The sequence below is a fragment of the Phoca vitulina genome, unplaced genomic scaffold (assembly GCF_004348235.1).
Source record: "Phoca vitulina isolate PV1807 unplaced genomic scaffold, GSC_HSeal_1.0 scaffold14, whole genome shotgun sequence".
Taxonomy (NCBI): domain Eukaryota; kingdom Metazoa; phylum Chordata; class Mammalia; order Carnivora; family Phocidae; genus Phoca; species Phoca vitulina.
The window spans coordinates 46,928,714-46,944,257 of record NW_022589717.1 but is presented as its reverse complement, the minus strand read 5'-3'; the positions used below and the strand labels follow the sequence as shown (position 1 = coordinate 46,944,257).

The 15,544-nt window shown below is 38.0% G+C and overlaps 2 protein-coding genes across 9 annotated transcripts in view; both read right to left on the bottom strand.

The window, feature by feature from the left end:
* The window catches only part of GALNTL6 (polypeptide N-acetylgalactosaminyltransferase like 6), a 1,076,341-nt gene that overhangs the window by 188,738 nt on the left and 872,059 nt on the right, over positions 1 to 15,544 (bottom strand). The window lies entirely within an intron of this gene.
* On the bottom strand, positions 5,267 to 7,401 carry LOC116637622 (ras GTPase-activating protein-binding protein 1-like). The gene has a single exon (XM_032413197.1). It carries the CDS (start codon positions 6,726 to 6,728, stop codon positions 5,349 to 5,351), a length of 1,380 nt encoding a protein of 459 aa, XP_032269088.1. The 5' UTR covers positions 6,729 to 7,401; the 3' UTR covers positions 5,267 to 5,348.

Sequence of the window (15,544 nt, the reverse complement as noted above, 5' to 3'; positions counted from 1 at the left end):
AGAAACCGTACTTTGAATTTTGATCTTTTCCTGGGCTAGCAATATGTGGTAGATCCTCTCCTGCGATGCTGGTCAGCCACAGCTCCTGGTCAACCATGTGATCACAGAGTAAACAACCAATATATTTGCAAACATTCTGTACCCAGATGACCATTCTGTTTTTTACTTTCAGGGCAGTATTCAATAAATCGCATGCAATATTCAATACTTTATTATAAAATAGGCTTTGTATTTGATGATTTTGCCCAACTATAGGCTAATATAAGTGAAAAGAGTGCGTTCGAGGCAGGCTAGGCTGAGCTATGATGTTCGGTAGGTTAGGTGTATTAAATGCATTTTTTAACTGATGATATTTTTAACTCACTATAAGTTTATCAAGATGTAAGCCCATGGTAAGTCGAGGAAGATCTGTATTAGGAAATATTTGTCTTGTGCAGATCTAGATTTCTGGATTGCATTTTTTATCAGCCATAATCACAGGCATATTTAAGGGAGAAATCAAATTACTTAGACCTAAATAAAGTCAGTGAGGCCATGTTGACTTGGTTACCAACTTTTGGTTACCAACTTCCTTTCAAGATGGTTGAAAACCATCATTTTAATAACGTGTATTAAAATCAGTAATTACCTGTGTTTGGTGGATTTTTTTCAGGACTGCATTGATTTGTTTTATACTTCTAGGATTTCTTCCATTCTTGATAAATTCTTATGGATGGAATGTTAACTGAAGTTCCCTGATATCTTCTGTAAATTTGCTCAGTAATCTTTGAAGTTTGTTTCAAGTGTCTTATACTCACTTATCTAGAGTATTTACATGCTTACAATCTATTGTAGGCCTCAATTGCTTCTATCAGTATTTGGTTTACCTTTTTCAGAAAACAAAATCTTTACTGAGAAAGAAAAAATAAATTAAAAGTTTTTTTTTTTTCTTTTTGTAATACATCAGTATTTTATTGCTGGTCCAAAGCACTAAGCTTATCTATCGGAACATAATTTAGAATGCCCTTTTATGTGTTCATGGCAAATCTATTGTTATATAACTCTTTGTGGCTGGGCCTTCTCTTGTGATTATAGTATCTGGTCATATTCTTTCTTGGAATTAGTGAGGATTTGAGGATGTTATATTTCAGTCCTTCACATAAGACCCTTCTTTCCTTTTAGTCTGTTTTTATTGAGGACTTATTTCTAGGAGAAACTCTCTGCTTTTTCCTTCCTTTTTGAAGAATCTGAAAGAAGGTAATTGATAAGATGAGCTCAGTTCTCTTCCTAAACCACACATCTGTGAAAATTACTATGATAGACTGGACCTTACATGTGTGTATATATATATATGCATATGTGTACATGTGTATGACATATAGAGTCTTACCTAATTGTATGTTTATTTAAACTGTATACTTGTTTGTGTATATATATATATATATATATAAATAATACATTATTAATATGTATATTTACATATACACATCAGGATATTAAAATAAAGTGTTAGCTGAAGTGTCAAATATTACCATGCAAAATTTGCAAGAAACAAGTTGGGGGAAACTAGTTAGATGACTTTATATTTTTCATTCATATTGATGGCATGAAAAGGCCAGGAATTGGAAATTAGGGAAGGAATCTTGAAGGTTGCTTTGGAATGAGTTATCTTATGTGCCTTACTTCCTTCTTTTTTTGGGGGGGGTTACATAGGAAGATACCTCTTTAGAGAACTGAATTTCCGGAGGACCAACCACCTGGAGAATGTGATACATGATTCTCTTTCCCCCAAACACAGAGTTTGGGTGACAAAGTGAACTTTTGTCTGTGTCACCTTCAAGAATTCTAAAGCTTGAGAGCTGGCTGGGCGGGTGGATGGCAGCAGAGCATAGGACTGCATTTTGGCAAATAATGGAGCCTCCAGAGTTTGTCAAAAGAAAGGAAGAGATGTGGACATGTGTGATGCAAAGCCCACAATTGGAAGTCTTAGATTCTGTTCCAGAGACAGACTAGAGGGGAGAGGAGAGTCAGCTGAGGGAAGCTGCCAGTGGCCTCCTGATGCTCAGTGGCTATAGAAGGAGCCACAACTGGCTGGAATAGTGACAAAATTGCCCATGTCATAGAATGTAGGTGGAAAGTTTCCAGCCATGGGAGGTCCAAGGAACTCAGGATCATGTCATGAAGGAGATAACTAAGCACCAGCCAAACCCAGAAAGACAAAGGATCACCAGTTTGATTCCAACCAGTCAAAACCACCTATTGGAGTCAAAAATCTGTTTTCATATTGGGAAGGAGCTTCTCAGGTACAGGCATAGCTCTAAGATATTGTAGGTTCAGGTTCAGTTCCAGACGACCACAATACAGTGAACACTGCAACAGAGCAACTCAAAGGGATTTTTTGGTTACCTGGTACATATAAAAGTTATGTTTACACCATACTGTAGTCTATTGTGTGCAATAACAATATGTTTAAGAAAATCAATTTACACCCCTTAATTAAAAATATTTTATTGCTAAAAAATGCTAGCCTTCAGCTGAGCTTTCAGTGAGTTCTAATCTTTTTGCCGGTGGAGGGTCTTGCTTCATTGTTGTGGATTGCTGACTGATCAGGGTGGTGGTTGCTGAAGGCTTGGAGTGGCGGCGGCAATTTCTTAAGATAAGGCAACAATAAAGTTTGCTGCATTGAATCTTACTTTCATGAACAGTTTCTCTATGCCATGCAATGCTGTTTGATAGCATTTTACCCACAGTAGAACTTTTTCAAAATTGAAGTTAATCCTCTCAAATTCTGCTGCTGCTTTATCAGTGAAGTTTACAGAATATTCTAAATCCTTTGTTGTCACTTCAACAGTCTGCCAGGAGTAGATTATATCTCAAAAACATTTTTCTTTGCTCACCCATAAGAAGCAACTCCTCATCCATTCAGGTTTAATCATAAGATTATAGCAATCCAGTTCCATCTTCAGGCTCCACTTCTAATTCTAGTTCTCTTGCCATTCTACCACATCTCCAATTACTTCCAATATTGAAGTTTTGAACCCCTCAAAGTCATCCATCAGGTTTGGAATCAACTTCTTCCAAATTCCTATTCATGTTGATATTTTGACCTTTTCCCATGAATCAAAAATGTTCTTAATGGCATCTAGAATAGTGAATCCTTTCTAGAAGGTTTTCAATTTACTTTGCCCAGATCCATCAGAGGAATCACTATCATGGCGCTAGAGCCTTACAAAATGTATTTCTTAAGTAATAAGACTTGAAAATTGAAATTACTTCTTGATCTATGGACTGCAGAATGAATGTTGTATTAGCAGGCATGAAAATAACACCAACCTCATTGTTTATCTCCATTGGAGCTCTAGGGTGACCAGGCGCACTCTCAACCAGCAGCCAGTTTTGAAAGAAATCTTTCTTTCTGGACAGTAGTTCTCAACAGTGGGCTTACAATATTTAGTAAACCATGTCGTAAGCAGGTGTGTTGTCATCCAAGCTTTGTTGTTCCATTTATAGAGCACAAGCAGAGTAGATTTAGCATAATTCTTAAAAACCTTAGGATTTTCAGAATGGTCAGTGAGCCCTGGCTTCAACTTAGTCACCAGCTGCATTAGCCCCTAACAACAGAGTCAGCCTGTCCTTTGAAGCTTTGAAGGCAGACATTGACTTCTCCTCTCTAACTCGGAAAGTCCTATATGGCATCTTCTTCCAATAGGAGGCTGTTTCATCTGCATTAGAAAATTGTTGTTTAGTGCAGCTACCTTCATTAATTATCTGAGCTGGATCTTCTGGATAACTTGCTGCAGCTTCTATATCAGCTCTTGCTGCTTCACTTTTCACTCTTCTGTAATGGAGGTGGCTTCTTTCCTTAAACCTCATGAACCAACCAACTTTTTTTTAAATTTTCTTCCAGAGATATTTTAATAAAAATTGGCCATTTCCAAGAAACACCCACTGCATGCCCATCAATAAAGGAGAACCATAACAAAATAGAAAATTTACCATATGGCTATGATTTAAAGAAAAAAAAAACGGGCAGACACTCAAGCACTAAGTCCAATGTTAAAGTCATATTCCTTTTTATGGGCTATGATTAGGATTCTGAATATTTACCGAAATAAAACAATACAAATGCTGGACTACTTAGGTCAAAGGACCTCTCATAGAAGCATATCTGTCCTTAAAGGCATTCCAGTTGAGACTCAATTTTAAGAATAAGGCATAACAAATGAACAGAAGACATACCAGGTGAAAGAGGGATTCTTCAATTCCCAACATACTCTACACCTGATAAAACAAATCTAGACTTTTTTTTTTTTCTTTAAACAACTGCCAAGGCTGGAATCAAAGATAAATAGAAGGCACAACAGTTTTGCTCTGGTTTTGTGTTATTTGGATTTTGGGGTTTCTTTGTTTTTGGGTTTTTTTTGTTTTGTTTTTTTTTTGCAAATACAAATTAAACATGAAAAAACTACTTCAAAAGAAATCTAGATCAGTTGCATTCTAGACATTTAAAACCTTTCTCACAATTTAAATGGTAAAAACAGGTTTATAATTGTTTTGTGATCACGTATCAAAAGAAAAAAAAAAAACTCTACTAACACCTTTTATTTTTTTAACCATACCAGCAAGAATCAAAACTGTCAATTTTTCCAATGGCAATTTCTACATACCAGAAGGTAGTCATGACTCTCAAAGAAGAAACAATTTGGATTTTTCCTGCCTTCAAAATGTTTATCAAATCCTGTGTTTCTCATAGGCTTTTGAAACACATAGAAAATAAGAAATATTCCAATGAATGAAACATACCAAATGTCAGTAATAAGCAAGACACATTCCTTTGGGGAAACGGCTGTTAAAAAAAATCCAGTCTGTATATGCAAAAGTAAAGCAAGGAAATTCAGTCTTTTTCTCTTCTTTAAAAATCTGTTTTTCCTAAAATATCATTCCACAAAATTGGAAGTGAAGGACTAAAAGGTGAGGAGAGGGAAGGGCGGGAAAGGGAGCACACATAATTAACACAAAAAGTAAAATTGTAGGGGCGCCTGGGTGGCTCCGTCGTTAAGCGTCTGCCTTTGGCTCAGGTCATGGTCCCAGGGTCCTGGGATTGAGCCCCGCATCGGGCTCCCCGCTCAGCGGGGAAGCCTGCTTCTCCCTCTCCCACTCCCCCTGCTTGTGTTCCCTCTCTGGCTGTCTTTCTCTCTGTCAAATAAATAAAATCTTAAAAAAAAAAAAAAGTAAAATTGTACAAACTTAAGCAGTTTATAATAGACTAGGATCAAACTCCAGGATACCAAAGGCTGGTGTAAGAAATTCACCATTCTGCAGGAGCTAGGAGATTTGTACTGCTGCGTGAAGATCAATTGAAGAGCAATTCACTGCCTTGGAGCAATTCCCCTTCCCTCTCCAAATCCTGGTTTCTGCACCATGCCTCCACGGGGAGGGCCTCTCATTCCACCACCCAGCCCACCTCGAGGGCCTCCAGGTCCCCGCAGGCGGTTATCTCGACGGTCCCCTTCCCGGGCAGCTCGAGTCTTCTTCTCTTCCACATTCAGACAGACCTCACCTCTGAACATGATGGGCCGGTTGCTAAGGACCTTCTGAACAGGCTCAGAATCATCAAACACAACAAAACCAAAACTGGGTAATTTCCCACCGCTGTTAATGCGTAGCTCCACCACATTCCCATAACTTTGAAAAATATCTTTAAGCTCCGATTTGTCCACTTCATGTGGCAGATTGCCAATGAAAAGTTGGTGACTATCAGGGTGTCTCACAATTCTTCGGGGTTCAACATCACTTTGCTCACCAGCCTCACGGATTGGTCTAGGTCTGCTCTGGGACTGTTCTCGCACTCTTTGATCCCTCTGAGGCCTCTGCGGTGGAATATGAGACTCAGGCTTAGACTCTGGACAAGGCTGTGAAGCTGGTACTTTAACAACATGAGGTGGTATCCCAGTAACTGGAACAGCTCCACTGGGTGGAAGGTTCTTACTGGTCACAGATGCCCAAGAAAATGTCCTCAAGTCTTCCTGTACTGTCTGAGCTATGTCCGTAGGTGCTGGGGAAGAACTCTTCTGAGCATCCTCAGGGGCAGTTTCTTCCAATACTGGCTCAGACTTTTCCTCTTGGATTTCAGATACAGGTTCTTGCTCTGGTTCTGGTTCAGGATCTGGCTCCGGTTCAGCAACAGGTTCCTCTAAATGTTCTAAGTCATTGCTGACAGTCTGATCATAGAAAGTTCCAGAGTCATCAGGTACCACCTCAGGTGTCTGCTGTCTTTCTTCAGGTTCCTCTACCTCTTCCTCAGATTCCTCCTGAGGCTCAGTGACAAAGCCACCAAAGACCTCATCTTGGTATCTGAAGATATCATTGTGAACGTAGAACTTATTTGCAACAGAGCCCTCAGGAGCAAGGACAAATGTCTGCATGACTCTCCTCAAAGCCTGGTTGTTATTAGAGAGCAACCCCATCACCTGGACCACTACACCATCATTCAGAGCGGCATAAGCATCAACATGGCGAATCTTAGTGTGACAATTGGTAAAGTTTTGTGACATCACTTTCCTATGGATCTCTTTCTGTCCATAGGCCGCATCTGCTGGCTTTCCATTTGAATCCAATCCCCCATGGACATAAGAAGAGTTCTTTCCATAAAATCTGTGTAGCCTGTCTGGGGCCTGGTTCAGCAGTGTGTAATACTGTCTCACAAATTCCCGCCTGACCAGCAGGGGACTAGGCTTCTCCATAACCATTGCTTTGGTCAATTCAACCTGCGCGGCTGAGCGGGAGAGGAACAAGCTTTGCTCCACAGTACGGCAGAAAGCAAAATCCCCTCACGCAACTGCGTCCGCCCCAACCAACTTTTCTTCAGTTTCCTCACCTCTCCCAGCCTTCACAGAACTGAAGAGAGTGAGGGCTTTGATCTGGATCAGGCTTTAGCTTAGGGGAATGTTGTGCCTGGTTTAATCTTCTGTTTAGACCACTAAAACTTTTTCATATCAGCAATAAAGCTGTTTCTCTTTCTTATCATTCACTGTGTTCACTGGAGTATTACCTTTCTCCTTCAAGGACCCTTCCTCTGCATTCACAACCTAGCTAACTGGGTGGTGCAAGAGGCCTAGCCTTCGGCTTATCTTGGCTTTTGACCTGTCTTCCTTGCTAAGCTTAATCATTTCTAGTTTTTGGTTTAAAGTGAGAGATGTTACGGTCTTTCTTTCATTTGAATACTTAGAGGCCATTGTAGGGTTATTAGTTGGCCTATTTCAATATTGTTGTGTCTTGGGGATGAGGGAGGCCCTAGGAGAAGGAGACTGATGGGGGGAGGGGTGGTCCATAGAGCAGTCGGAAATATACAAGTATCTATTAAGTTTACCATCTTTGGGGCGCGTGGGTGGCTCAGTTGGTTAAGTGTCTGACTCTTGGTTTTGGCTCAGGTCATGATCTCAGGGTCATGAGATCGAGACATGCATTGGGCCTCCTTAGAATTCTCTCTCCCCCTCTCCCTCTGCCCCTCCCTACCAGCTCACGTGTGTGCACATGATCTCTCTCTCTAAAAAAAAAAAAGTTCACCATCTCATATGGGCATGGTTCATGGTACCCCAAAATTATAATAGTAACATCAAAGGTCACTGATCACAGATCACCATAACAAATATAATAATAATGAAAAAGTTAGAAATATTGTAAGAATTAAAAAAATGTGACTCAGAGACACGGGGTTGCCATAAACCTTCAATTTATAAAAAAAAAGGCAGTATCTGTAAAGAATAAAGTGAAGCACAGTAAAATAATGTATGCCTGTATAGGGAAGGAGAAGAAACAGACTAACTCCCACTTCCTTATTTGTACATGGTCCCCCTGTATTTTTGATTCTCACGTAGAAAAGACAGTTGAACTAAAGAATCAAACCTATGATTTGCAACTTAGTGAGACTTTAGGACTTCTAATTGCTTTCAAGTGACCACACTTATGGGGTGGATTTTCTTTTTCTTTTTTTTTTTTAAGATTTTATTTATTTATTAGAGAGAGAGAGAATGAGAGAGAGTGCATGAGAGGGAGGGGGGTCAGAGGGAGAAGCAGACTCCCCGCTGAGCAGGGAGCCCCATGTGGGACTCGATCCCGTTACTCCAGGATCGTGACCTGAGCCGAAGGCAGTCGCTTAACCAACTGAGCCACCCAGGCGCCCCATGGGGTGGATTTTCATCCAGGTGCCTGGGAAGAACTAGGCCACTGCCAAATTTGTGAGAATGGTGGTCAAAAAAATAAACTTACTTTGCAATTGCTCTCTCTGAGTCATATCTGTCACCCAGGAAAACCATTAAGATAGGCTGCATCATATGGATCCTGTTGTATGTCTAAATACCTATTATTTTAACCATGTTTTAATAATATAGTATATTTATGATTGCCTAATGTGTTCCCTAATTATCCCATGAGCACTGTTTTCTATTCCTGGCTTTATTACTTCTCTGTGTAGACAAACTGAAGTGATATTCAAGTCCTTTACATTTTAACAATGTCCTTCAACCAATGACCATTAGTTTCTTTGTCATCTATTTGTCTTCCTATCCATTTCTTTCTTCCTATTATCCACTTGTGTTTTGAATGGTGATTTTGTTTTTTTAAACTTCACAATCACTACTTAAGCTTTCATTACACACTTACACTGCCTTACCTTGAATTAATTTATTCAACTGCTCTCCAGTGAAACACCTGCTTTTATTTAGCACTTTTATTTATTTAGAGATCAACACCCCTGCTTCTTGAGATCCACCTGATTTAACAGTCACAGGCTAAAATGGAACTGTAAGGTTGGATGTGGAAAATCAGTATCAGCCTCCTATCACCTGCCAGATAAAAATCAAAAGATGCTGGGTGGCTTATTTATTTGTTTATTTATTTAAGAGGCATTCAGAGAGTATTAATTTTTTTTTAATTATAGTTGACACGCAAAGTTACATTAGTTTCACGTGTACAACTTAGTGTTTCAACTTCTCTAGATGTTATGCTGCACTCACCACAAGTGTGGCTGTCATCTATCACCACACAATGCCATCACAACATCATTGATTATATTCCCTATTCTATATTTCTTTTTTTTTTTTTAAGTGGACTCCATGCCCAGCACAGAGCCCAAGGTGGTGCTTGAACTCACGATCCTGAGATCAAGACCTGAGCTGAGATCAAGAGTTGGACACCCAATTGACCGAGCCACCCAGTGCACCCACCTTGCTGTATTTTTAAAATCCACATAGAACAGTCAGGAGCATCCTTAGAAATTTGTTCTTTTTGAGAAAATGCCAGTTCTTCTAGTCCAGGGGTTCGTAAGGACAGTCAGGGGTTTGTGAGCTCAAAATTATTTTCATAATGATACTAAAATATTAGTTGCTTTTGCCATCTCATTCTGTCATTAGTGCAGAGTAGATGACATGTGAAACACCATCACACAAATGGTTAGTGGGATGTATGCTTGTGTTCTCCTGTTTTTAAATGCTCATTTAAAATTTTTAGTTAGGTAAATTTTGATAGATTATAACCACATAAACAAAAGCTTGTTAGGGTCCTTAGACCAAAGAATTTAAGAACCTGCATTCTAAAACTGTTTTTTAAATATTTAATATACAAGTAATTATACAATAAAAGTGGAGTAAAACTGGTCTAAATGAATATATATATTTGTAATTGTTAGGGTTCTAAATGCATATATATATATATATATGTATACACACACATACATATATATAATGGTTACAGTCCTCAGAAATTCTGAGGCTTATATTGTTTTTACTGTCTTATTCATATAGTTTACTATGACAAAAAACATTTGGAAAATCTTAATTTTCTTGATAACCACTTAACCAAAAAGGTCAGAGCTACAGTTTGATGATTTAGTGTCCTGACATAAGTATTTTTGAAGAATTATTGCCTTGCATATTAAGTTAATTGGATATAGATTTACTTTTATTTTTTTTATTTATTTATTTATTTATTTATTTTTTTTTTAAAGATTTTATTTATTTATTTGAGAGAGAGAGAATGAGAGACAGAGAGCATGAGAGGGGGGAGGGTCAGAGGGAGAAGCAGACCCCCCGCTGAGCAGGGAGCCCGATGCGGGACTCGATCCCGGGACTCCAGGATCACGACCTGAGCCGAAGGCAGTGGCTTAACCAACTGAGCCACCCAGGCGCCCGATATAGATTTACTTTTAAATTATGTAGTCCAGTGTCAACATACTTCAATTAAAAATAAGTAACTAAATAAATAATAAATAAATAATGTAGTCCAGGGGAAGCAAACGAAAGGAATAATATTGGATATATAATGTGGTAAATCAGTCATATAAGATAAACTCATCTTTTCTAGTTACTCTGAGAATATTTAGTGGTAAGTATTATCTCTCATTTTTCATTTTTGTAAAAACTCAATGCATTTATTGAAGTGGAGCTTTTCTCTCTTAATCTGTTGTGTAGAAAGCAGTCTGGGGAAAACAAAAAAACACAAAAGCCAAGAACTAGGAATGCCTACAAAGTAGAGGAAGACTGTATCTCTTTTAGACAAGTCAACATTTTTTATTCAAATATTTAAAATTATATGAAATGACAAAAGGAAAAGGTTCTTTTAAGGTTCGTACATTTAGGACAGAAAAAATTAAGGATGGCTAGCCCAGAGGTAGAGAGTGATTTATAAAGAGAAAAGTTAAAACTAAAAATAGTCTTCTCAAGTCTTGCACTATGGAGAATAGGAAGACATCCTGATCAGTGACTGGGGAAACATTAGGTAGTTGAAAGTTTAGAGGTATAATTAGGAAAGTTACACAAAAGGGTTTCTCAGTATTGATTGAGTCACACATGTTATCATTGACAAGGGACAACAAATGAATAATACATTATTTAGATGACAAAGGGGTGTTAATGCCCAGGAAAGGAGCCTTTAAAAAATTTAGTGACTTGGGAAGACTGTCCAAGATTACAATCCCTTGAAAAGAAAAATATTGATAATAAAAACAAATTAAGAAGGAAATATACTCCATCAAGTATGAAAAATTAAAAAAAAAAGGAAGATGAATATCTGGGAGGTAAAAAGTAAACCTCTGATGAAGAATTAATGAAAGGGGACCTCACAATGAAGCTGTGAGACAGTCATAAGCTGTTGGTACTATTTATGCCATTGTTATAAATTACCCCACACCCCTTTTCGTCATTATTTACTTATCTTTCCTGGTTGTTTCTGGCTTCAGTACAGTTAGTTATTATATATTCCTTTGTCTAGTGTTCTGATTTTTTTTAAGCCTTTGACCTCCTACTTTTTCCTTATCTACATTATTAAGGGAGAAGAAATGTGACTGACACTTAAAAGGTCTCATCTATGCCCTAGAAACTATAATGAGTACTTTGTATAATATGATTTAATCTTCACAAAAATTTGTGAGATACATAGAATTATCTTTATTTTCCAGATGATAAATCGCAAGCATGATTTGCCAAAGATTATACAGCTAGGGAATGACCAAGCTCAGTTAGCATTCTTTCCACTACACTATAGTGATTTCAAAAGTAATTGCTAATCATAATTATGAATATGGGACACTCTGGAATCATTAAAGAAAGATTAAGTACTACTCAGTGTATAATATTAGTTTAATTTCAGAAGCAACTGAAATAACTCTTTTCTTTAACAATTAACCCACTTGATTTTATTGTATCACTGGTGGTAGAAATAACATAAAATGCTTACGGGCACATACAGAAGCACATTCCTCCTGTCGGCTGATGGAAACAGGAGGGGATTCCTGGAAAATTTTGTGGGTGTCTCTCTCTCTGGCAAAGAATGTCAGGCCGAGTCTCCAGGTCTGTTATGGAGGGAACGCTCTTATTTTCCTTCTGTTTTGCAGTCTCTGCTTAGAGACATAGTGCTCTCCGGCTTCCTCCCGGCTGCCAACTCCGTAGATTGTTGGCTTTCACTCACTTATGCCCTGAGAAGTCTTTTACAGAAATAGCACAGCGGATTACAGATCTGCTTTCTCTTACTGCTCAAATGCACCAGTATTTCTTAGCCCTTGGTACACAAGCCAATTTTGTTAAAAAGGTTTTTGTTCCCCGAGGAATTGTTAAACAATATGTCTGTGTCACAATTATTTTAAACAGTGGAGTTCATATGAAACATCTCTGCCATGACGACTTGCATATATTGGGCAGCCAGTGCATTATAAATTGAATAAAAAGCAATTCCATTCAAAGCCATAGAGGGGTTGTGATTCAAGCCAAAAAGAACAGCAAACCTGGTGCACAGTGGAAACAGCTTTAAAATATGCAAATTACCAGGCTTTACATAAGATAAAATGAATCAAAATCTCCAGTGTTTAGCATAAGAACTCAGTTTTTCAATGGCTCCCCTAAGCCCCGCGATGTAGAGAGTGAGCTGTTTCTGGGGGTCCCGGGGAGGACCGGAGAAACCTCCCTCAGGGCTAGAGAGCTGTGCAATGAGGCTGGGAAGCTGGGGAGGAGACAGACTGGGGAGGGCTTCCTACACAAGGGTAAGAGTTTATACTAATCTAGCAGTCAGTAGGGAGATATTTGATTTGTGCTTTTAAAAGACCACTCTTGGGGCACCTAGGTGGCTCAGTCGGTTGAGCGTCTGCCTTCGGCTGGGGTCATGATCTCAGGGTCCTGGGATGGAGTCCTGCGTTGGGCTCCCTGCTTGCTAGGGAATCTGCCTCTCCCTCTCCCTCTGCCTCTTCCCTCTGTTCCTGTTCTCTCTCTCAATCTGTCAAATAAATGAATGAAATCTTAAAAAAAAAAAAAAAAAAAAAAGGCCACTCTGGAGTGTGGTGCATATACTGATGGTGGCAAGAGTAGAGTCAGGGAGCCAGCTTAGAGGTGATTTTGTTGGTCCAGATGAAGAGAATGACAGTCACTTTGATTAGCAGAGTGCCGGTGGTGTGGGGAATGGGGGTAAATAAAGGGATTTGTGAGATATTTGAAAGATAGAATTTAATGACTTATTACATAGGTGGGATGAGGGAATAGGAAGCATAGGCTACTTTTCCAATCCTAACAGATAGCATAATTCATAGTCTATTAACAATTTCAGGACTGAAAACTTACGTATTTTGAAAATTAGATAAATACTGTTAGAACTTAAGGGCACCTGGGTGACTCACTGGGTTGAGCATCGACTCTTGGTTTTGGCTCAGGTCATGATCTCAGGGTGGTGAGGCTGAACCCCACATCAAACCCCTGCTTGAGATTCTCTCTCCTTCTCCCTCTGCCCCTCCCTGCTCCTGTGCTATCTCTAAATTTAAGAAAAAAATAGTGCTAGAACTTAATTAGTGCTCCAAACTAGAGAAAGGGGAGGATATGTTCCATTTTTAATTATCTAAAAAACTTTTCTGCAATTTTATGCATAGTACAACCAGTCTTACTGTTGATATCCCTTATAGACCATTATTTCTAAGCTTAATCTCTCATATTACAATTTTGGTTTGTTTAATTTTCTCCTGCTTTTGTACACAGAGCAGTTAGTTAGCATCCTTGACTTTGGACATATCATTATGCGTCGCCACCATGATTCATTCACAGATTATCAATGACACCAAAGGCTATACTGTGGGGAACTATAGATGTTGCCTTGAAGACTCCAATTATAAAATTTTAGGGTTATGTCCCAGAAAATCCCAACTTTCAATCAATAATCCATTTAGAATGTTTTCGTTTGCTCATTATTGAAAACTTTCATATTCTGGCTTCTTTTTATACAATATAATAGTAAGAGAAGGAGTTTCTTAGGCTTTCCATTTCTCCGAAAGTTCATAAAAAGGTAATTCATAAAAGAAGAACAACTTAGTGCTAATGTGTTTAAAAAATAGCTGAACCTGATATATAACAAAAGGATAATGCTGCATGTGAAACATTTAGCACAGGATCCATACAATTAAAAGCAAAGTACACCGATTGACTTATTTCGCTGCATAGTATTCCATTGTGTATATATATAAAAAAATATATATATATCACATCTTAAGTCAATTAGAGAAAGACAAGTAGCATATGATCTCACTGTTATGAGGAATTTGAGAAACAAGACAGAGGATCATAGGGGAAGGGAGGGTAAAATGAAACAAGACGAAACCAGAGATGGAGACAAGCCATAAGAGACTCTTAATCTCAGGAAACAAACTGAGGGTTGCTGGAGTGGAGGGGGGTGGGAGGGATGGGGTGGCTGGGTGATAAACACTGGGGAGGGTATGTGCTATGGTGAGCGCTGTGAATTGTGTAAGACTAATGAATCACAGACCTGTACCCCTGAAACAAATAATACATTATATATTAATAAAAAAATCTTACTTTAAAAACTAAAAAAAAGCAAAGTACACTATTCATACTAAGTCTAAGAATTCTTAGCTATAATAGATATTTCTTCTTTAAATGATGGTAAATGGTGAAAATCAATTCTTTAATATCCTCAATTTAGTCCCATAGTTTCTGGTTTTTCACCTAGATTACAGAAAGGAATCTATTACTAAAATCATTAAAACATAAATATCCCAATCTTGGGCAAAATAATAGAAACACATATGCTACATAGTTGTTAATAATTTACCACAAATCTAAACTTATTAGTTATTCCTTAGTTTGCCAGATGCATTATTTATGGGGTCTTTCCCTGTTGGTGGACTACAGCTGTCATATTAATTTTTAATCAAATTGTGAAATTTTATAAGTAATTCTTAATGCCAGGTGAATAAAAAGAGAAAGATCTCTGGAAACAGTATTACAATGTATCCTATTTCTAGAAACACATTTACCACTCATTCTAAATATCAAATATCAGAATGATTTTAAGGAGGATAGTTAGGACACATCACACATCCATTTTCTCTAAGTAAATTTAGAGCTTATTTGTGCCTGTGAAGTCCTACATTTTCTGCCTTTAAAGAAGCAGCATGGAACTGAATATTTATGATCCTGACACTGCCCCTTTTTTGTTTTCCTCAGGGATTTTACCCAGCCCAATGGAGAAAATGAGAACCGACATTCTCTGCAATCTGCCAAATGCTAAAACTATTTTCCCGCAAATACAGTAAAAAATTATCTTAGCATTAAAATGCATAAATTGGAGAGGTCATGAAAGAAAAATTCAGAAGCTTTAAGGAATTATTAACAGAGCTAACTCTCCATTCACCTAAAAGCATACACATGCTCACATATAGATCGCCTTATCAAATATGGTGCAGATGGAAATTTTAGGTACATGTTCTCTGGAGTTGAATATTATTGTGTGTGTATGTGTGTGTGTGCGTGTGTGTGGTTTATTTTTTGTCAGACTAAAACCAAAAATCTGTGAAATATAGATCCTTTAAAAGGAGTTTGTGTATCAGCATATTCTATGACTTGGTAGGAAAAAATTACATTTATACGTTGGGTTAGAATCAACAACACTGGCTTTGAGGTTAGGGTTTGTCATTTATTTACTGGTATCAAGAATTTGGATTGGTCAGCAGACATTTCAGAGGCTTGGCCTCTACCTGGAAAATGAAGATACTTTTTTTTTCTCTTTTTACTTGTTTTTA